The 22167-nt window shown below is 40.7% G+C and overlaps 1 protein-coding gene across 1 annotated transcript in view; it reads right to left on the reverse strand.

Annotated features, from left to right (window-relative positions):
- Positions 1–22167, reverse strand: part of TRPM3 (transient receptor potential cation channel subfamily M member 3) — a 286208-nt gene that overhangs the window by 37869 nt on the left and 226172 nt on the right. The window contains exons 12-19 of the mRNA XM_056325516.1: positions 21848–21898; positions 15320–15460; positions 13864–13893; positions 12455–12744; positions 11395–11623; positions 7238–7405; positions 6142–6267; positions 280–420 (exon numbers count right to left, since the gene is read on the reverse strand). Of these exons, the coding sequence (XP_056181491.1) occupies positions 280–420; positions 6142–6267; positions 7238–7405; positions 11395–11623; positions 12455–12744; positions 13864–13893; positions 15320–15460; positions 21848–21898 (1176 nt within the window). The remainder of the gene's footprint in view (positions 1–279; positions 421–6141; positions 6268–7237; positions 7406–11394; positions 11624–12454; positions 12745–13863; positions 13894–15319; positions 15461–21847; positions 21899–22167) is intronic.

A 22167-nucleotide genomic window follows, 5' to 3' on the forward strand; every position in this document is an offset into this window, starting at 1 on the left:
TGACTGCAGTAAACTGTCATTTATTGTTGTATTTGAAGAAAAACATACACAGTCATTCAAATTTTAACCATTACTTCCTGAATGAATTGGTGGCTTTTAAAATTCGTGGACAGGTTTGCAAGTGCTAGATGACCTCTACAAAAGATTTTTATTAAACTATTTATGGGCAAGTCCTCCAATGCACACAGATGCAGACTTTCAATGAAATACACAAGATAGCCTTAATCCAATTTCAGTATTTGTCCAAACAGTAGTAATTTCGCAAGGAAGATTTCTTACTGTGTAAAACCAAAATTTAACGATGGGAGCATTGTAGAACTCATAAATCTTTCTTCCAACAGGGATCAGTCTGTGCCTGCTCTGAACTTCGTCTTCCTCTTTCTTTCTTGAGGACTCTCCATTCCCTCGTCCCAGCATTGCCTACAAGAAAGGACATTTTTGTGTTTGTTTCTTTGTGAAAGACAAATGAAGATTATGTTTTAAATATCAGAAGGAAATTATTCAAAACTTTTTTGATTTTTTGATCTTTGGACAAAACCAGGTGACCATAGCTAGGTATAAAGCGTTTGGTTCTCAGATTATCTTTTTTTTAGCAGGGAAGCTGCTCTTTAATACTTCGTAAACTGAAACCCCAATGCTCTGGTGGCAACGCTCAGCACCAGTGTGAAATCTTTGACTGGTGAACAGAAAATGAGATGTGGAGAACCTTCCTCCTCTTTGCTATATGGACAGCAAAATTTTTACCTGACAACAGCTTTTTGTGGTGCATTTCTATACAATAAACAGATGCAGACAGAAAACAGGTAAGTGTTGGTTTTAAACAAAGAGAAGTTCATAAGGCTGAGACTGAGAGAGAACAAGAGGGGGAAAGATGAGTTGACAGTTGCTGGACTGGAAGCAATGAAGCCAGTGACTCTTTTTTACATTGATCACTGGATCTGTCATAGCCAATGATCCCACAGTGAACTTCACATGGAGGTAGAAAACTGACCAGTACAGTTCACTGCAGCATTAAGGCCTTGGATTGAAAGATCCTTCTGCATGATTGTAGCTTTTTCCATAATGAAGTTCCAGACTGCTCATGCACTGCCTCTGTCAGGCCTGATCTCACTGTCACCATTGCAATTCAGACTCACTGAAGAGCTACGCTGAGCTCCAGAAACCCATACTTAAGTTCTCAGCTGTAAGTGCAAACCTAACAGGCAAAAGACAGTAATATTGTGTTTACTTTTAACTTCATGGTCAGCTGCAGAGAGGTGGAAAGAGTGACCAAACTACATAGTCACTGAAATTAATACTTAGAAGAAGGTGTTCCTTAGTATTTGGAATACAGCACAATCTATTTAGTGTTCTTTCTGAAACAATTATTTTTTGAATAGTGGACTGAGAGTGTATTTTAGGTCAATGTGCCCTGAGTAAGTTCTTACAGTTTGGTTTGTGGCAGCACGTATCGATCGTAGGCTACCTGAACATGAAAACAATTACAAGAATTGAGATACAACTGCCCTATCTTTAATTTCACTTATGTACTTAAGTTTTTTCCTCTGGTATTACTACTTTCCATGTGGTCCCTGATATTCCTGAATTTGACTATACACAGATGTTGACCTGCACATTTTTAATAACATAGAACAAAGATTCAGGACACAAGCATACTGCACTGAAACTAACCTGCTGCGATCCTCTTAAAACTGTAGCCTGCTTTGATGAAGTTACCTATTTCCTTTATCTTTTTAGGCCTCCAGATTTCTAAGTTTGTTGCCACAAATGTAGATAAACTGTGTATTAAAAAATTAAATATATCTCTTGATGATTCTTACCGAATACCTAAAACACCTTGAAAGTCCATCAAGAGTTTCACAAAAAAGGAAAAAGATGAAGTGGCTGCTGAGCAGAGAAGGAATTCTTGTTAGATAAGCAGACAGTCTGCAAGAACATGAGACTTACTGAATATAACTATAGTAGCAGAGATTACACAACCTTCACAGAACCCCAGGTATCATTACCTGAAGTCTACAAAACCTGAGGTGATTCCCTGATCTATATCAGGGATTATTTATTGGGAAAAAAGGTGGAATATGACCTAAATTCTTCTGGAAAATTATAGCCCAAGAAGGTGCTAACTCCTGATGCTGTTTTACTGAAAGCTGCCATCTGGTGCTACACAGTTTTCTTAGCTTTTTAAAAGGCTTTGTCTTTGCTGTCCTCTGGCGCTCAAGAATTTTGCAGCAGTATGAAAATGAATGCTGGCAGCTTTAACAAATGAGCAGTGCCGTGTTTTAGTGAAAAGGATTATTTTACAGACTTTCCTTCATAATTTTATGGATTTACTAATTCTGAGACACCCTTAGCTCTCACTGCAATCAGTGAGTTGTGGATCTTTTTAGATTGTTCTTTTAGTAGCTGGATTTATGCTTTAGATCATGGATGCTTATTTCCTGTTTGCTATTGCTTTCTTGTTGATAATGGTGCTGTAATTTTATCTTGTTACAATTATTTCTGAACTAATTGTGTCGTGTAATACTGATCTCTCTCCTCCCGTATGCTAAAGATGGCAAATTGCTCTGAGATGGCTGGGGATTAGATTTGACCTGATGTCCCCGACTGTTAATTATACCATAATATTAACAAATTGAAAAGCCTACCCATTAGAAACATACAGACATAACCTAAGTGACTGTGTTAAGAGCATAGCTGCAATGCTGAATGTGAACAAATGTGTTTTCACTTGCCGCAGGAAGCAATAGGGTGGGAATAACTCAAGACGCTGCTCTGTGTGGGTGGCATGTCTTTCTCTAATACACAGTTTTGGCCATGATTCACCATGAGTCATGCAAGGTAAGCCTGAGAGCAGCTCTGCTACATTGTACAGTACAGTACAACTGCATCACTTTAATCTGAGGGGATTGATGTGCACATAGGTTTTACATGGAGATTTTTCTAATCAGTACTCTAGTTTGGTGTGTTTGGTTTTTTTCTGGGGGGGTGGGGGCGGGGGTGTGTGGCCAGATTTTGTTTTATGTAATTGAGGACCGTTCATTGATAGGGAATCTGGACAGTTTTGGATTGTGAGTTTTTGCATTAATACATGTTAATGATCCTGTAATATATTTATATTTATAACATCAATTTCAGTTCTGCCAGAATGATCACAGGCCTTTGAAATTTTATCCTTAGTGGAAGCTACACACTACATGTAGACATACCCCATATTCACACAGAACTGGTGTGGAAATTGTACGTAGCTGGGTGGATGTACTATACCTTTCTCTGCATACCCTGTTGTATCCTATGCTAGGTATGGAAATGCTGCCTCCGTGGTAGTTCTGTTCTCTGTCTTGAAATACTGGTAGGAAAAAAGGTTTAATGCCTTTGAGTTACAGGTGTGTAAAATTTGATTTGGATGTGCTCAGTGGTTCTTTAAGGTGAATACAAAGGAGCAGGGCTGAAGTACCAGGAGCTCAGTCATCCTGGCTGCGGAGCTCGGTGAAGGACACGGAGAGTGCCAGGGCTGTTGTGTGGTGGCAGCATGGGGGGTTTCCAAAACCCTTGGAGAAACAGAGGGAAATCCCTCTTTATGGCGAGGGCCAGCACTTCTACCTTGTGACCATCAGCATCAACTCCCACTGCCACTTTCCAGACAAGCTGAAGGGGTGCCTTGCTGCTGGCATGTGAGATGCTGTGAGCGTCATTGCCCAGGAGGGTGGGTGAGATGGGCCAGGGGCATAAGGACACTAGTCTTCAATATTTCATATCTTAGGAACTGTATTTTTACTGATATAATATTTGGTCAGTTCTTGCCATTGGAGAAAAGGCTAAGCATACATACTACAGATGAGATAATGGGAGCCCAGAGGCCAACAGAACTAGCTTTGCTGCTGCTGAAGTCCTAACTCAGACTCTTAGTGATGCCCTGGAAGTCCAAACTTCCTATATGATGTGGGAAATTAGAACGAAATGAGCAAAACAACAACCGAAACATCTTCTAAAGGATTTAAATGAATTATTCTGTGTTCTGAAATGAGACCATTTATTGGGGAACTCTGATACCCAAACAATAAGGCACTGAATATAGATAAGGATGCTCCAAGTTATGGCTTCTAGAATCAGTGTTATTTTGGGAGAAGGGTAGACTGCTGGGGATTCTGAGCGACCTAAAATTCAGCAACTAATTAAGGCCCTGATCAGGATATTGTACAAATACAAAATGTCCCTGGACTTTAGGGTTTAGTGCTCTTGTGCTTCTCTATGCCTAATATTCAGGATTAATGGCTGACAGTTCCATGCATAAATTGTGGTAAATTCCTTGGTGCTGAGGAAGCGGTGATGAGAGCAGTATTCAAGTGTGTTTTTGTGAGAAGCTGCTATAAGGAAAGTCTGTTGCCTAGCATCTAAGTGTTAAAAAGCAATGTATGCCCAGCACTTTCATATATCTGTTATAAAGTTAAAAGCAGGTGTGAGTAACAAGCAGTTTATAGTGAATAAACACTGCATCTTTATAGCATATCCAAATGTTCAGCTACACACCAGATCCTCTGAGTGTGAAACAAATACATACTTGCATGCAGATGTGCCAACGCAACTTATTACACTGTTGCTGTAGTCTGTGTGACCACATTATTCTGTGCAAATGAGGTGTAAGATGGCACCAAAATCACTGTGGCCCTGTACCTCATCCACTCTGCTCAAAGTGCAGTCCAGAGGAAGAAACTGACTTTTTCAGCCTATCATTAGTCACCTTGGCTTAGCAGTGCAGGACACTCAAGACTTCATAAGAAATCAATGAATAGCCCTTGAATAGATGTGATTCTTTATCTTAGCAGTACTTTTATAAAAATGAATATGGGTGTAATATTCTAGGAATACAGAGACATTCACTGGGAATGATTAGAATTAGAGTGAGGCTGATTTTTGGATGATACATTATTTACCAGAAATGGGCTTCTGAGGTGACCAAAATGATTTTTAGTTCATCAATTTTGTTTAAGCTTTAAGCTGAACAAACCTCAGAAACCCAAACCATGGAAAATTTTGCTGATTAAGTAAATGAATAAAAGAAAAGTGTAGTAATCACATATGAAAAGGATCTATTTGTTTGTCCTGAAAGGAAAAAATGTGGAGCAAAACATGCAGGTCATTCTGAACACAGTAGTTGCAAACTATGGTTAGGGTGAGTGACTGTCTACTGAGCCAGAGTTCAAAAACTGATTGAACATTTGTGATATCACATCACAATCAATTATTAATCTTAATGAACTATGAATAAGGTATGAATAAGGTATGAATAAGCATGACTAAAGGGAAACTTCACAAAGGCATTTCCCAGTCTTGCAGGCATCATCTCACCAGTAGAGAAGAGATGTAACCTAACTTATGCCAGACCATTTGACTAAGGCTGGAACAATGCAAAACTTCAATCTGAAATATTTTCTTATATGTAATACATGTCAGGTAGAAACACTTTCCCTGCTTAAAGTGACTGAATGTAACTGGCTATGCCACAGAAATATATGCAAAAGTCTCTTTGCTAGCAAGTCATCTCTCCTCACCACTAAAAGGCACGTGAGTGAAGAAGCTGTGTCAGAAGTCCTAAAGAATAGTATAGATTATATGCAGAAATATTAAGTCAACAGTAGCGTACCAAAGATACAGTTTCTAAACTTGCTGGACTCTTCCAAAAGTTATTTTATAGAAAAGGCTGTAAGTGTCTGAAACTTCACTAGAATGATGCATCAAATTTGAAGGAATTAAGGACAGAGTCAATGACTGAAAAGAGCAATAGGACTGTCAGCACATGGAAGGGAGAAGGAAGGGAACATCTAAGACTCGTCTGGAAAAGCAGATCCAGTTCACACATCACCTCCTTGTAGCAGGAGTCAGAAGGTAAAAAGAAAACACAGTATTGTAGACAAGAAACCAGGAGCTGGGATAACTGCAGAGAGATGGAAATGACTTCCTCCCCAAAGTTTTCCCCATTGCCAAGAAAAAGGCAGCTTTCAAAGTGCTTATTTGATTTGAATAGGCACTTCATAATTGGATCAGAAGCCAGGGACAGTAAATTTCAATTAATAGCTAACGAGCAGAAAATGGCCCATTGCTGCTATTCTGCCTTCTGGTCCTTCCCAACGACCAGGTTCTTGCCTGCAAACGAGTCCTGTAGGTGGGTCTTGTGGGCTGCTCCTTCGGCTTGCCTGCATATTGGGTCCTGTAGGCAGGTCCTTCTGCCTGCCTGCAGACGGGGTCCTGTGGGCAGCTCCTGCTGTTGGCCTGTGAGAAACAGTCTGGTTTTTGTTGTTTTTGTTGATGTTGTGGTATTATTTATTTATTTATTTGTAAATTCACCAGGAAAATCCCTTTCACTTCCATGCCTCTATCCTGACCTTGATCAACAGGGGTTGAGTTTTAAGCCTTTCAAAGACACCACAATCAAACCCAAACCAAAGCAAACCAAACTAAGCTAAGGCAGGTCTGATAGCTCATATCATAATTGCCCAAATGCAAAAATGCCAAACAAGTCTGAGAACAAGACACCAGAAGTAGGTGGCTTCTATAGTTTTCAGGGCTTTAGCTATCTGATTCACTTTGTGGTGCAAATTATTTGTCTAAGGCTATGTTACTACCACAGACAAGTCCTTCCTTACACAATTCTGCTGGGTTGCAGTAGTACTGGGGGACTGAGCTGTCTAGCTGCTTGATAATATCTTCAGTGGATTAAAAACTGCATGTATGTGTATGTGTGAGAGGCAATGACCACAAATTCATAAAGAATTCTGAAAAACATTTTCATAATTCTTCTTGCCTGTTTGCACACTTACTTGCCTTTTAATGAAGTTAACCAAAAGAAAAAAAATAGAAAAAATCTCTAGCTTCTACAACTCTTTGGGCATTTCCATTGAAAGGAAGACTTAGTGAGCTTTGTACCAGGTAGGCCCACTCATCTGTCATGGCCGAGTGCTTTCAATTCTGAAATCTCATGAATTTATTTCACAAAACACGGCATCAGATTGAATCAAAATATGAGGATATGACATCACAACATGATACTTCAGCATCACCATGTACTGCTGCAACATCGAGACACAATGATGCCAGCTTGTTTGGTTTGAGTCCCATGGAGGAGAAGGGAGTGTTAACAGTGGTGTCCCGTTATCTGCTAAATTTAGTCATCAGACAGCCTGCAGAGGTGGGAATAACAAACTGACAGCACTGAGGCTGGTGATTTATTGACAGCACTTACAGTGAGTTCCATGTCCTCCTCCTCTTTTTCTTTCACTGGCTTCTCTGGTTCCTCTGGCTCCTTCTCTTGAAGATGGATCTCATTAGCTTGGGACATGTAAGGCATATCATCTTTGTTCTTGAACTCCAAGCTGAGGATTGAAGGAGGAAGTAGAATTCCTAGAATTACCTAAAGCAATAATAACGATAACAATAATCATCACAGTAAACACATTACAATCATGATGGTTACTTAGTATCAATGGAACAACTCCCTCAGGACATTCAGGAAACTAAAGCTACTCTGTGTGTGTGTGTGAGAGAGTTTCTATGACAATACAATATTTGTCACTTGGGGTAATGTTATCAGAGCTGTGTAGTGAAACAAAGTACGTGACTTCTATTAGCATTGCTGTGAGTGCTATGGCTAATTGCCTGTCTTGAGTATTTTATCTGCTTGCTCATCACATGCATATTGTTAAGTACCAGGATATATTTACAAAATATTTCATAAGGTAAATGGTAGGTGGGACTATGGGTTTGTTCAGACCTTGGACGTGCAAATTTCTGCATTTTACATAATAGACAAGATCTACATAAATGACACACAAGCAGTATTAATTTCTACAGTGAGGATTAATAGGTCTCAAGCTCTCCATGTCCATACTTAATGCATGCAGGTACTCAAGGGGTAAGCGTGTGTGGATCTGAGGAGATAAGACAAAGCCAGCAATAGCAAATGTTAATGTGCTTAGCTATGAAGTCCCCTTAGATTTAGCTTCAGTAACCTAGCAGCTGTGCAATGTTGACATTAACACCAGCTCTGCCTTTCCTGCCTTCCCTCTCTTAAGATGTGGGAGTGCAGAAACCATTAAAATTTCCTTGTGTGGATATATACAATAAACAATGCTTGGGGCTAAATCAGTAGTATAACTGAAGAGTTATCATAATAATACCAAAAGAAGCAGCCTGTCTGTATTCACAAGCGCAATATTTTTTCCTGGTTTTGCTTGTAATTTTTTGGAAAATGATTTTATTATACATCTGTCCTTAAATGACAGTGAAACCAGATAATTTTTTGGCAGGTCAGGCAGGGTGACTGCTCATGCTTGTCATATTGATAGCATGTGTGTTGTTGAAACCACCTAAAGTACTGCAATTAGGAGCAGTTAGTGTACAAAAATGGTGTGCCCAGCCTTGGAAGAGCTCAGCACCAGGCTACCTGCACTCAGCTTGTTGCAGAAGGATGTATCCACAGAGAGGGGATTATGGGCAGGCCTGGCTGCCCAGAAAGGATATTTCTAAGAACTGGCAGGATGAAGAGTTGCCTCTCCCCTTCCCACTGGTGCTATACATCCCCAGCGAGACTCTAAAGGATTAGTTTCAGCCTTCTTGCCATTTGCTAATTTCAACAGAAGAAAACTGTTCATGGGAAATAATTCATGACTCATGTTTGCAAATTTATTTATTTGCCATGCTGCTTCTTGCTCATGTAGCTTGTAGCCTGCTTTAGCTGTAAACAGGCCCTGCTAACGAGCTTCAGTGAAGTAAAACAGAGACTAGAAACTGAGTAAAGGATCCTTGTGAAGCCCTGATGTTACAATAAGCTGAAAGGGAGCTCCCAGCCTGTGCTGGTGCGTGGGGTCGCTCCCCCCCGGCGCAGGACCCTACCCCTGCCTTTGCTGAGCTTCATGACGCCCCCCCTGCCCCACTGCCCAGCCTGCCCGGGCCCCGCCGAACGGCAGCGCAGCCCCCGGGGTATCAGCCGCCCTCCCAGCGCTGTACCACCAGCAAACTCGCTGCGGGCACGCTCTGCCCCTTCACCCAGGGCGCTGGGGGGTGGGCTGAGCAGGACGGGACCCGGTGCTGAGCCCCGGGGCACAGCGCTGGCTGCGGGCCCCCAGCTGGGCTGCGCCGCTGGTCACAGCCCTCTGGGCTCTGCCATCAGCCAGGTCTCAGCCCACCTCCCTGCCCACGCGCCCAGCCCACCCGGCCTGCGCTCACCTGGGGCGGCTGTGGGAGACAGGGGCAAGAGCCTTGCTGAGGGCAGGGCACACAACACCCACTGCTCTCCCCTCATCCACCCGGCCAGGCGTTCCAGCACAGAAGGCTATCAGGTTGGTCAAGCATGTTTTCCCCTGGGTGAATCCATATTGACTACACCTGATAACCTTTTCCTCCACATGCTTAGAGATGACCTCCAGGATAAGCTTTGCCACCACCTTTCCAGGGATGGAGGTGAAGCTGACCAGCCTGTAGTTTCCTGGGTCCTCCTTCTTGCCCTTTTTGAAGTGACATTGGCTTTCCTCCAGTCCTCAGGCACCCCTCCTGTTCTCCATGACCTTTCAAAGAGGATGGAGACTGGCTTAGCAGTAACATCTGCCAGCTCCCTCAGCACTAGAGGGTACATCCCATCAGGGCCCATGGATTTGTGAGTGTCAAGTTTGCTTAAGTAATCTCCAACCTGACCCTCCTCAACCAAGGGAAAGTCCTCCTTTCTCCAGACTTCCTCTCTTGCCTCCAGGGTCTGGGAAACTGGAGGGCCAGCCTTGGCAGTGAAGACTGAAGCAAAGGCGGCATCCAGTGACTCCACCTTCTTTGTGTCCTTCATCACCAGGGCACCAACCTCATTCAGCAGCAGGCACACATTTTCACATTTTCCCTAGACATCCTTTAGCTACTGATGTACTTGAAGAAGATCTTGTTGTCCTTGACAACCCCCACCATATGTAATTCCAAATGGACCTTAGCCTTCCTCATTGCCTCCCTGCATGTTCTGACAACATTCCTATATTCCTCCCAAGTGGCCTGTCCTTTTTTCCACTTCCCATAAACCTCCTTCTGTTTGAGTTTTGCCAGAAGCTCCTTGCTCATCCATGCAGGTCTCCTGCATCCTGTGTTTGATTTCTTACTCATAGGGATGCACCTCTCGAGCTTGGATGAAATGATGGTTGAATATTATCTAGTTCTCTTGGACCCCCTCTACCTTCCAGAGCCCTAACCCACTGGGATTCCTCCACATAGGTCCTTGAAGAGGCCAAAGTTAGCTTTCCTGAAGTCCAGGGTTGCAATCCTACTTATTGTCATGCTTCCTACATGCAGAAGAAGAAAGCATGCAGTGGGAAATGGACTGATCGCCATAAACCCAGGTTGAATATCTGCAAAGCCAAGCAGCGAACATGGCAGCAGTCCCTCTGAAGGGCAGTGGGCCTGCAAATTGAGTCAGAAGAATAGGTAGTAAAGATGTCTCCAAATATGAGAATGCTTTCTATCTGCAAGCAGAACAATATTTATGCACAGCTTCTTCTGCATCATCTGGATGATGAGAATGCTACCAGCCATTTACTCTCATTTGTCACTGTCACTGGATTAGACCCAAAACGATAACGATGCACATACTCATAAGCATTCTCACCATTACTGAACATCTTTTCACACAGCAAAACAGCTGAACAATTACCACTTCTCACACACATGATTACTACAGGAGAGAGAACCCTTACACTGAAAATATTTTTCAGTCATCTGGGAGGAAGAGGCAATTCCTGGTTATTTACTGACTGGTGAGTACTTCAGTGAAGGTGAAAGATGCCAACCCATGGACACAAATTCACCTCCCAGAATTCACCTTGCTCTCTTTCGCTGACTGTGGAAGTAAAGCTTAAAATTGAAAATCGGATTATTCTTTAGACCCTCTAAGGTAGTCCCTTCAGGTCAGCCATCAGAGGATTGGCAGGGGATTGCAAGAAAATTTGTAATGCTTTCTTTGGTCTGTTCCGGGGAAGGTTGTTGCATCAGCACCTTCCATCAGTAGTTAATTCACTTACACATCCTTTTTCTTCATTTTTCCTTAAAAACTTCTTGTCTAACTCTGAAGTATCCAGGCAGGGTGACATACTAACCTCCTGGCTCAATTCTTATTCTGGTAACTCTCAGTGATGCTGGAGGGGGCTTTGAGAAAGACAACAAACAAACCAAGTAATGTGCTTTGAACTTGGGTTTGTGATAAGCTCTCTGCTGAAAAACTGAACACAGGGAGAATATACCTTGCTTTACAACACTACAAATAAGCACCTGAAATATGGTAAATTGAGCCAGTTATTACTCATGCATTGTGAGCCCTGTCACCACCTATCAGAACTCCTCTGACTGTTAATTTTATTTTAAAACAGCGCTGACCTTCAGGCCAGAATTTTTGCGCATCCGGAGACGACCCATCCACATGTCTGTGAGCAGCATTTGGCTACAAGTGTGAGCAATGAAGTCCCTGTGCTTGGCTGCCACTGCGAGCTGCAGGCATGTGGCGTTGCTCCAGTTCTTCAGCTCATAGGTCAGCAGTTTCATTGCCAGTTGCTCGTCCTGCTTGTATGATTGGTCCAACAGCTCCACCGCCAACTGGCCGAAGTCCCTGCAACATTTTTTCATTCCCATTAGCCCAAGCAGGAAACACCCCTTTGCAACTACAGCCTCTGCAAGGGGGGCATCACCTTCCATCATGCAAATCGTGATGCTGACTGTACACATGGAAACCCACATTTTCAAATGTGAGTGGCTCATAGTAGGCATATAAATAAGTGCCTGGACTTAGCAGTGATGAGCACCCACACCTACTAGCTGTCTGCTCCCACCTGCCTGCCTACCTCCCTGACATTTTCGAGCTGAAATCCTCTGGTTATCTGCAGCTCAGAGGATTGCTTCTGTGCTGTCTGCCCATGGCTTTGTGGTCAAGCCTCCTGGAAAAAGCAGTGTCAACACCCTTTTTACAATTCTGTGTCTCAGACTTTTAACATCAGGAGAGGTTATTATGGAATCTAGTACCTCGGCTTGCTCATCTAAGCATGAGCTCTTGGTTAGTTAACACTTCCACTTGAATATTATGTTTGTAAGGATTTCAGAAATTGTTCTTCTTGGGATGAACAAAGTGTCTTGAAAAAGCACAGGGAAAAGTTGCAGCCTGACTCTTGAGGCCTCAGGAAGAACACATAGACAATGGAGATATTTCATTGCCTTTTTGATACCTTCTCATTTCAAAAGTTATATTGCTAGCAACTCTGCTTCTCTGGCATACAGAGTGTTCAAAAGCCATTCAGACTTTCTCTAAAGGGTCAGCATTCTCCTTACAAGTTAGAAATGAAAGCAAGGTACAGAGAAACAAATTTCAGGCAGGTTCAGCACCCTCCCCCCTCCCCCCCTTTAAAAAAAAAAAAATCCAGGAAAGTGTGCATGAAAGAAAATTCACCTGGAATTATGGTTCAACTCTTGGGATATGTCATCCACCATGTCATTTTCTGATGCTTCATGGGCCATGGCTTTGCAGAGTTTACAGGCCACCAGTGCTTTAGCCATAGCCTCTTCCCCATGCTGCCAAAAGAAGAGGGCCATCTTCTGACGCTTCATCAGCACAGCCCACACCATCAGCTCATGGAATGGGAAGGGGAAATGATTGATTTCAGGGTCATCCAAATCAATATCAACTTCTTCTTCTCTTTTTTTTGTTGTTTTTCTTCCTCGCCGCAAAGGGACATCATCCTGTGAGAATTGTAAAGAAATTTTTCACCAGTGAAGGAACTGAATTAATTCACACAATGCACTGGAGTCAGTACTTGAGATGTCAAATGCATTCCCTGCAGGCCAGCCCCTTCGACTTTTTTGGACAAAATATTTAATACAGAAAAACGATGAAAAAAGTACTGGTGCCTACACTGGAATTAAGAATTTTGTAACCCAATATCTAAACACAGGGAAAAAGAACTTTGGACTATCACTCCAAACTGTTCTTTCTCCCTAAGAACACAGAGCACAAGCACACAATAACCAGAATAATTTTGGAAAAGTCACCATTAAAATAAAACTAGAAGTTCGCTCCAAATATAACATCTGTTGTAATGCATCCACCTTGCTCCACCCCCAGAAAGTACATATCCAGGGGGTGTTCTGGTCTGCTGAAGACTCTCTCCCTGAGTATTCTCATGTTTTCTCCCTTTGTTTTCTCACATGAGTCAGAACCTCCTTTCTTCACACCCATTCTGCCTCTGTATCCCTTGTTTATCCTTTCTTCCTCCAGCTCTTTGCTGTTTCTATTGCCTTTAGTTTCTTTCCCATTTTAGCCTATTGCTTTTGTCAGATGAGCTGACCTATTTCGTGCTGCATCTGTGGACAGCAAAATGAAAGTTGTACAAAATACACAAACAAGAAAACATTACTATCTCCTTGAAGCATTGGGGTAGCCAAAAGTGTCAAGAAAACACAGAAATTTGGCCCATGTAAAGATTTCTGCATCATTCTCTGGAACTGCTTCATTTCCCTGAGCAGGTTTTAAACTTATGTAGTTATCTTAACTGAAATTTTCCTTGGCCTGACAAACTGAGACATTTATTTTAATCTTAATGAAAAGAAAATTTATGCATAGAGGGGACAGAGCCTTCTTTTCTCTTGTCTATTCACTGGAGTTTTAAGAAATGTTTAATAATCTAACCCTTGTGTACACAAGTTATCTGGATGAAAAATACAATTTGTGTGGCAATTTCTCATACAAAACTTGAAAACAACTATTGGTACCTTCATTACAGTGAATTTAAACATTATCTTTATATACCATATGTTTGTAAAAGATTGAAAAGACATTAAGATTTATCACAGGACACCTACCTCCATTCCTAACAGTTTCAGGGCTTTTGGCTGTACAAAAAAGATAGAAAAATGTTATTCCTCCCAGAAGGGTGATGAAAAAGTACAACTATATGTGTATACATGCATAGATACATATATACATTTGTAATTGTGTAACATGATGTATAATATAGAGTATATAATAGACAATATATAATGTAATATAGATAAAATATATGTAATGCATTGTAATTTAATGTAATATAATATATATACACACCAATCAAATTATTTTTTTATATATATATCTACATATATTTAATTCGACCTTCAGTTTCACCATATTTCACCAGAAAACACAACAGAAGACACACATTTGGATTCAGGTACAAATGACAGCTGGTTTGGGGCTGTTCTAGTGAAAAAGATATAGGAATTACTGCTAAGGCATGAATGGATTTCTTTGGAGTACATCAGTATTTTGGCCATTTCCCTGGCAGACTTTCATTGACTGCTGTGAAGCTGTTTTGTATGTTGGTTCAGTATCTGTGAAATCGCTACTGAAACGCTTTTCTTGATGGAGTGATTAATGGAAAAAAAAGCCTCTCCCAGCAGCTATAGTTGCTACCTTTCCTCTCAAAAGTGAAGAATGAAAGTGTAGGGAAACAAACGAAGCCGTTTCAGGTGGGCTGTAACTGTTTCACAGAGCTGTTGCTCTTTATAGACACTTAGAACAATATTCAGTGGTGTGTATTGCTAAAATCTGAACTGAGAGAGGAAATGAAAATGTGACCTAAAAATAGGCAAAGAAAAAAGTACAAATCTTGTGGGGAAGAACTGAAGAGAATTTTGTTCATGCTGGATTGGTTTAGCAGCATTATGGATGACAATATGTATCTTTTATGTTTTAGAAAGGTAGCAAACTTACTTTGGATTCACAGTATTGTTATCTATCAAACATGAAAACCACAAAAACACGGAACCGTGTTTTTGCCATGAGCCCATTGAGTCTGCTGGAACCACATCCAGCTAATAAAGCCAATTCTGAATTACGGGTTTCTTTGCCCTGATACCTTCAGGCCACAATCGAGAAGATGAGCCATGAGATAGGAAATGCATCTATCAAAATGCAAGTTTTTTCAAGGCTGACTCAGGGGTTCTATGGTATTATTGGTACAGGTCAAAAGACTTGTCTTTCAAAATCTGTGGATATTCATAATTACAGATTTTAGAGCCAGAGGAGACTGTTTATGTCCTGGTCTCAGCAGGGCAGCAGAACCCAGTAATTATTTCATTAAATTCATAAAAAACGTAGCTTGTATCAGTGGCTGACTTATGGTGTGCTGTGGTAAAATAGCTGCTATACACATAATGGAAATCTATTGACTGAATGGTGTGTACTTGCAGATCTCCCCAGCCTGGAACCATCTAAGAAGTCATGGTAATCCCTACCAGTGGATGCAGTCATACAGATGGCAAATAACTTGCTCCTTACCCTCTTGGGCCCAAATAAATTGTGGTACAGTGTTCTGAACCGCTTTCGGGTGTAATTGCAGCGATATGCTCCTCCCATCAGGTACTCTATCACCAAACCAATATCAATCAGACTTATCCGATAATCAGGAGGTAAGTTTCCCTGCAATGAAAATAAGAAAGATGGTGGGGGAGAAAGAAACGCATATTACTGGTGTTGTTACATATACTTTATAATGATGTTAGAATAAAACAAATAGAAGAGTTAAAAACAGGAATGTATTATTATGCTGGTTAATTAATTCACCTTAAAATAGATCCAACCGAAACCTGGATATTCTCGCTTGGAAAGAAGACATAGGTTAAATAAGAAGGTGAAGAACTTGTTGGAAGCAACAGAAGATAACATCAGTACACAGTACTCATATTCTTCAGCTGGGGAAACAAGGAACATGACTGCAGAACAAAAAGCATGAGGATCAGCACACTTGAGAGATCACGCACAGTTGTGGGACTCTAGTCCTGCAAGACAGCACCTTTTCAGCACCATCTGTCCCCCACATCGCTTGTCCTCGCATCTCATGTCTCTGCTGACATCTCTTTGGACTGTCATCTGCACTGACCAGGCACAGTGAAGTGACATAATGAGAAATCATTTGTTCACATGGGACCTGATCCTGCATGTGATCTTCCCATCCTGCAGTGTTTCCTTCCCATGTTCCAGGAGAGGAAGGGCAGGGGGGAAAGAAATGTGTTACCTACTGTACAGAACTTATACAGTGCCTGAGTTATTATTATTGCTATTTGGTAGAGGCAAGGAGAGTCTGTTAGCATTTGTTTCTGGGGTTATGTACAAACAAACATGTATCCTTGTTTAAATTCCACACCTAGTATGAAGAAAGCATCTGTATGTATGAAAGTATGAAAGTGGTAATAAAAAAATATGGCTGGCTAATTTTTTGTGATTTTATTCAAGAAGAATACTACAGGCCTAGCAGCTTTCCTAGACCATTCCTCCTTGAACTCCCAACATATTTTACTGAAAGACCCTCCAAGCACAGTAATCTTGCTACCTAATTTCCAGCAGTGCTAAGGAGATTGTGCCCCAAGAGCGGAACTGTGCTTGTGACAAGGGTCATGAGCAGGATCCTGGAAAAAATGCTTACATACTTGCTCTTCCATTTCTTTTCCTTTCTTATCCTCTGTCGAATATAATATATATACACAGTGTTTTCAGCATGCATCTTTTTTTTTTTTTTTTTAATGGAAAAAGAATAATAAATACAACTGTGTCTTATTGCCCTCACTTTGTGAACTCCCTTGCACATGGTTTCCTTCTCTTCACTGTCAAGCCTGAAAACAGCAACACTAAGGTTAGGAGCTCTCCAATACGTATGGCTTGCAAAGCTATTAAGAAAGGTCTCAGTAACAGATTGCCTTTTACTGCATATGAATCTGAGTCTGCCTTTGAGTTAACTGGGCATTTTTATTCTCTAGTAGCAGTAAGCCTGATGTGACGCCCAGCAGGCCAGAACAATTTCAGAGTGGGCTGGTCTCATGGATGTGCCAGTGAAGCACTTCTGGGGGTCTCTGGTGATGGAAGAACAAAACCTCAGTATCGGCACATCTGTTCTTCTGTTTCCCCCCGGGAAATCCACAAGGAAAACTCTGATCCCTCTACACGAGTAAAGGGCTCATGGGAAGGGAATTCCCCCAAATGAAAGTTTGCCTCCTTCTCTAAATTGCTGCCTACAAATTAACTGGACAGTTTATGGTTCAGTAGAGCAAGTCCCTACCGGAAAAGAAGACATGATTCATCAGACTGTGAACAGGTCACCCAGATCTAGAGATCTGACCAAGAACCCTGAAGATTTACAGAACCCTCTCTGTCCTGTATATCATTGTGCAAGAGATGTGACTACAAATTAAAGGTGGGAAGTAAATTATCCTTCTGTGAACTGTGTGTGGTAGCCTTGGAAAAAGAGACTATTATTCTAGCAAAAAAATAACTTGTACAGTCAACATTGCAGAAAGACCAGGAATTTGTAATTGTTAGCTTCAAACTTTTTCATTGCACTGTAATAAAATGATCACATTTTCTGTAATGATATACAGCACAGATTACAGTTAACCAGTAACTCTTTTTATGTAGTCATCAAAAGAAGGTTAATAATTTGCACAGAGCAATTTTATGACTGCCGTGTCTTGCTGGAAATATCTGCATGTCTGCAGATATCTGCCTGGCTTCTCTGCAGATCTGCTTATTAGATTCAGAGCAGAGAAAGTCAAATGGAGAGCAGACAGCAACTGTTCTGCAGAAGAGATGAAATGGGTGCAAAGATCCTCCTTCCTCTTCAGCCAGGAACAGCAATGCTAATTTCCCACCCTGCTCGCCACAGTACAAACAGCGCACTGAAAGGCTGAGAAAGGAGAGAGGGGGGTAGTGTTGTCGTGTACCATGCCTAGTAATGGGCTAGGATTGAAAAAGACAGAAGATCAAGCAAATTTAGTAGCAAAAGGTGAGCCATCTACTATCTTTCAGCAATGCCTGTTAGCATATCCCTTTGCACTCTTCCTATTCTTGGCTAATCTGATGGGTGGGGGAATCACTATGGTTTGCTGGAATGCATTTAGCTTAGCATACTTGAACCCAGCCATTTTTATTCTGAACCATTTAAAGAAAAAATAATGTAAATCTAAAAACTAAATCCTGCTAGTTCTTTTGTTTGTGTGCTTGTTTTTCCCCCAACATGTTCTCTCTCCAGAATGCTTCAGGCAATGACAGTTTTACTAGAACAAGGATGAAGAAACTGGCAGAAATGGGAGTTGTACCTCCAAGACAGAGCTGTAGTTCAACAGACTCTTTCTGTCTTAATGTAAGACACTAAACCTGAATGTTTTGCTATTACTAAGTGGCAAAAAATACTTGAGCAATTAAGAAAGCACAACAGGCATCAGGGTGCTGCATGTGTTAGAAAGTATGAGTTTCTTGATATAGTTCTGATTTCTAAAATTTCATGAAGGGATTTAGATAAAAAAATTCCAATAAAGTAATAAAAGATGCATGTAAACCTCTCAGTTAATCCCGAAACACTTTACTGAAGAAAACTCACAGAATGCAGAAATACACATTTTATAGACATACACATATGTATGGCTCTATGCTAACACACACCTGCTTTTCGCAAGTGATCAGCCCTAGTAAAGCCAATTGGAACATCCTTGTCAGAGGAGTTACGTATGTGCCAAAGCATTTGCCATATCAGCAGATACCTTGAACTACCCTGACAGTGGTAACTCTGCTTGTAAATTTAAGCACTGTGGTGCAAGTGGACCAGAACTGCTACAAGAACAGCAAAAATTGGGATGGGATTGTTCTAGTGCAGCCAAGGTGGTCAGGAATGACAGAGAGGAAGGTCTCCAGCTAACAATCAATTAACCTTGTAATGTTGGGACAAGCTCTTCAGTGCTAATGCACGATTATTTTCCTGAAGAAACTTCAACTGTAAACTCTAGCTAACCAATTATAGTATTTTTTCACTTCAAGTGCATTTTTATATTCAGCAGGTACCTAGCCTCTGATTTTGCATAAGGAAAAAAATACCTTCAAAATTCTGTATATTGCTTGTTAGTTCTCTGGGAACGTAGACATACAATGGCAGTCCAAAAAAAAGAACGGTGAAAACTTCTATCACCCCTGAGTGTGATTAAGATATATTGATTATATATAATTTTTGGATTAAAGAAAACAAAGTATCTGTTATTTCTACTGATCTTCATTAGCTAGTTGAGCCAGGGAAGGATTTTTTTAAAAACAACCTGTAGAGGGCAGACTCCAATTACAGACCGGTTGTCGTGCACGGCCAGTGTGTTTCTTCCTGCTTAGTCTGCATGCATCGGTTTGTACGGTCTTGGGAAAGAAGTCAGCCCTATATGTTAAAATTCTGTACCCTTGACAGAAGATGCCAAACAGGCCATGATGCAAACGACTCTGGCAGATATGTCCCCCTGTGTAGTTATGGAATTGAGAGGACTGAAAAGAGAGGTGAGCACAGTTGTCTCTAAAGCAGGATCATTAGTAAGTATTTTGTCTTGTTAGTATATGCAGAATTTAAGTGCACTCTGATTACTGTGAATTCTTTAAGATTGTGTCTCCAGGCCTTTACAATATGCTGCTCTGTCTAAGTCTTCACAGTGACATTTGGAAATCCAAAGAGAAAATAAATTGCTGTTTTATATGTCTGTGCATGTGTGTGTGTGCATGTACATGCACATGCGTGTCTGTAAGCTGCCACAAACAGATGTGGTAATGTGACTTCTGCTGTTCAAACTCTTTGCTTTATTAAGCAGGCAGGGTGGTCTTTTAAACAAAAAAACCAACCCTTCTAGTGATCTATACATCTGTGTAATACAATAGTAGTAAATAATGCTTCTATGGTTTGTAAACACCTATTTTCTATTTGAAAATTCACAATTATGCAGATGTAAATAAGTTTTTACAGCACACATCCTTCTAAATAGTGCAGGTTTTCAAATTATAATGTATGCATAGAAAGCGCAGAGTGTGCATATCCTTTAAGTGTTTTCTCAAGGTGACATACTACATTTTTATATTTATATTTTGTGATACTGCAATTAAATCTGAGAGGTTAAGCATCTGGCATAAAAATATATATAAGCTCAAAAAACTAGCATCAGCAGTGTGCTCTGGTTTTCATGCATGGTGGGCCATTTAACTGTCAAATAGTATGTCAGTTAAGAAGTTATTTCCAAGGAGGTGTTTTCATTTAAACTGTTGTCAGACCTGCTGACTGATTTACAGCTTGGTTGACTGGTAAGGGATCTGCTCAGACGGCAGGGCTATGGCGAGCTATCACTTTTCTCTGAGTGAACTGCAGTTGCTTCTCATCACTGAAAAAATCAGAAATATAGCCCCAGAGGTGCAGTTTTCTGACAAAGATGCTAGAGAGCTACACCAGGCTGTTTGTTTTTAAAGCCTTTAATTACACTAATAAGAATACACATTGACTCCATGTAGTGGGAATTACTGGAGACTTTAGATATGGACAGAGGAAAGGAAGATGAATTAATGACCATAACCTAAAATTTAGCAATCACCATGGAACAAATAATGTCATTAAATTTAGTGTAAGTCTATTTAATGCCAATGTCTATCAATATATATCAGTATGTATATAAATATATATGCCAATGTATATCAACATATACCTGAGTACTGCTCATATTTGCCTATTTTGATCCCTTTTTTTCAAGAGCTCCTTTAAAAATAGTCTTTTGTTATGGACTCAGAAAAAGGTATTATTTAGACACTCAACACACAAATTTCTATGCCTTCAGAGGAGAACTTGGGAAGGTTATGATGGGGGAGAGAAGAAGTTTGGAAAGGAATATATTTTAAAGTAAGAAGACAGATGATGCTTGTTTCAAACTCTTACAGGCATATGTATCCAGTCTAAATGCATTCTAGCTTTACTTTGCTCCATCCAAGGGGATTTGTGCATAAGAACAGTTTCAGTTTCTTGTGTAGTCATTTCACACTTTCTGATGGTCACTTAATATACGATATATAATGGAACAATGACGGTGCCATGTAACACACTAACCCAAGAAACCCACCAGAACCTCACTAAACATAAATAATGATTATTCTGTAGCATTATTTAACAGAAAGATGATATATGCTGCATTGCCACTCTCCTCTCCTGGGTTGCCTTTGGTTCTGCTCAACGTGTGCTCTCTTTTCAATCTTCTATCTAGTGCCATATACAGGAATCTTCTTTCTCAAGTAAGCTACCCTTGAGGTCCGACTTATGTAATGTGCAAGGTTGTAATCTGCACATGCTTTGAGACAATATTCAAGCTGATGAGGTCAGTTGCAGACTCAATCTCCTTATTTGATCCATATATTTAGAGGCTAAGGGATTTTCATTCATTGCTGCTGCTGTAACGCTTCTAATCCTGAACACATTGCTAAAGGTATTGGGTATCTCCTCCCTGTCACTACACCTTTCTGTGTTTCTGTCCTCCCTCCTAATGGCTCTGTATAATTCAAGATGCTTGAAATTAACTTGATAAAGGGGCAGGCGAAAGGTGCACTACTTAGGAAGATGGCTACAATATAACACACAACAGAGAATGAGGAACTATTTCAACAAACTAGGATCCAGCACAAGGATAAGTGCTATTTTACAGGCTCAGAAGTAAACTAACAACATGGAAAATAGCTTTGACAATAGTTGCGGGTATGGAAAAATACAGATAACAGCATAAATCCACATGGTATGTAAAAGCCTACAGTTATGCTAGCAGAAGCACTATTACCCAAGCATCTATAAACCACAGAGAAAGCAAGCCAGGTAACTTGCTAATTGTGCTTTGTATGCAAAAAGTTCATATTCAGTACATACAAACAGGAGATTCTGTAATGGCAGGGGAAGGAGAAGGCTCTGACTGAAAGCTCATGCAGAACAGAGGCTGTATCTAGCTACAAAAAGCATTAGTTCCAACCTACCGTCTATTGGACTCTTACCTTTTTGACGTCCCTGACTAGGTGATATAGAGTGTTGGATGGTCCATGTCTCTGCAAAGGATAAATGAGAAAGAATAAAATAGTTTTGCATTGTCCAAAGACCTGCAAAATGTAAATGCTGAAACAGCTTTCTCACCTTAGTAGCTTAAAAATCAGGCAACTGAGAGCACTTTAATTGTACAGCGTTACTAATTAAAATAAAACCAACTACAAGAATATTATTTCACCTGACTTCTGTTTTGTACAAAACACTTCAGTAAGAAAGCCACAAGAACTGTGATACTGGATGAAAACTAAGGTCCTGTATACTAGATTAGGTT

Source organism: Falco biarmicus, chromosome Z, assembly GCF_023638135.1.
Source record: "Falco biarmicus isolate bFalBia1 chromosome Z, bFalBia1.pri, whole genome shotgun sequence".
Lineage (NCBI taxonomy): Eukaryota > Metazoa > Chordata > Aves > Falconiformes > Falconidae > Falco > Falco biarmicus.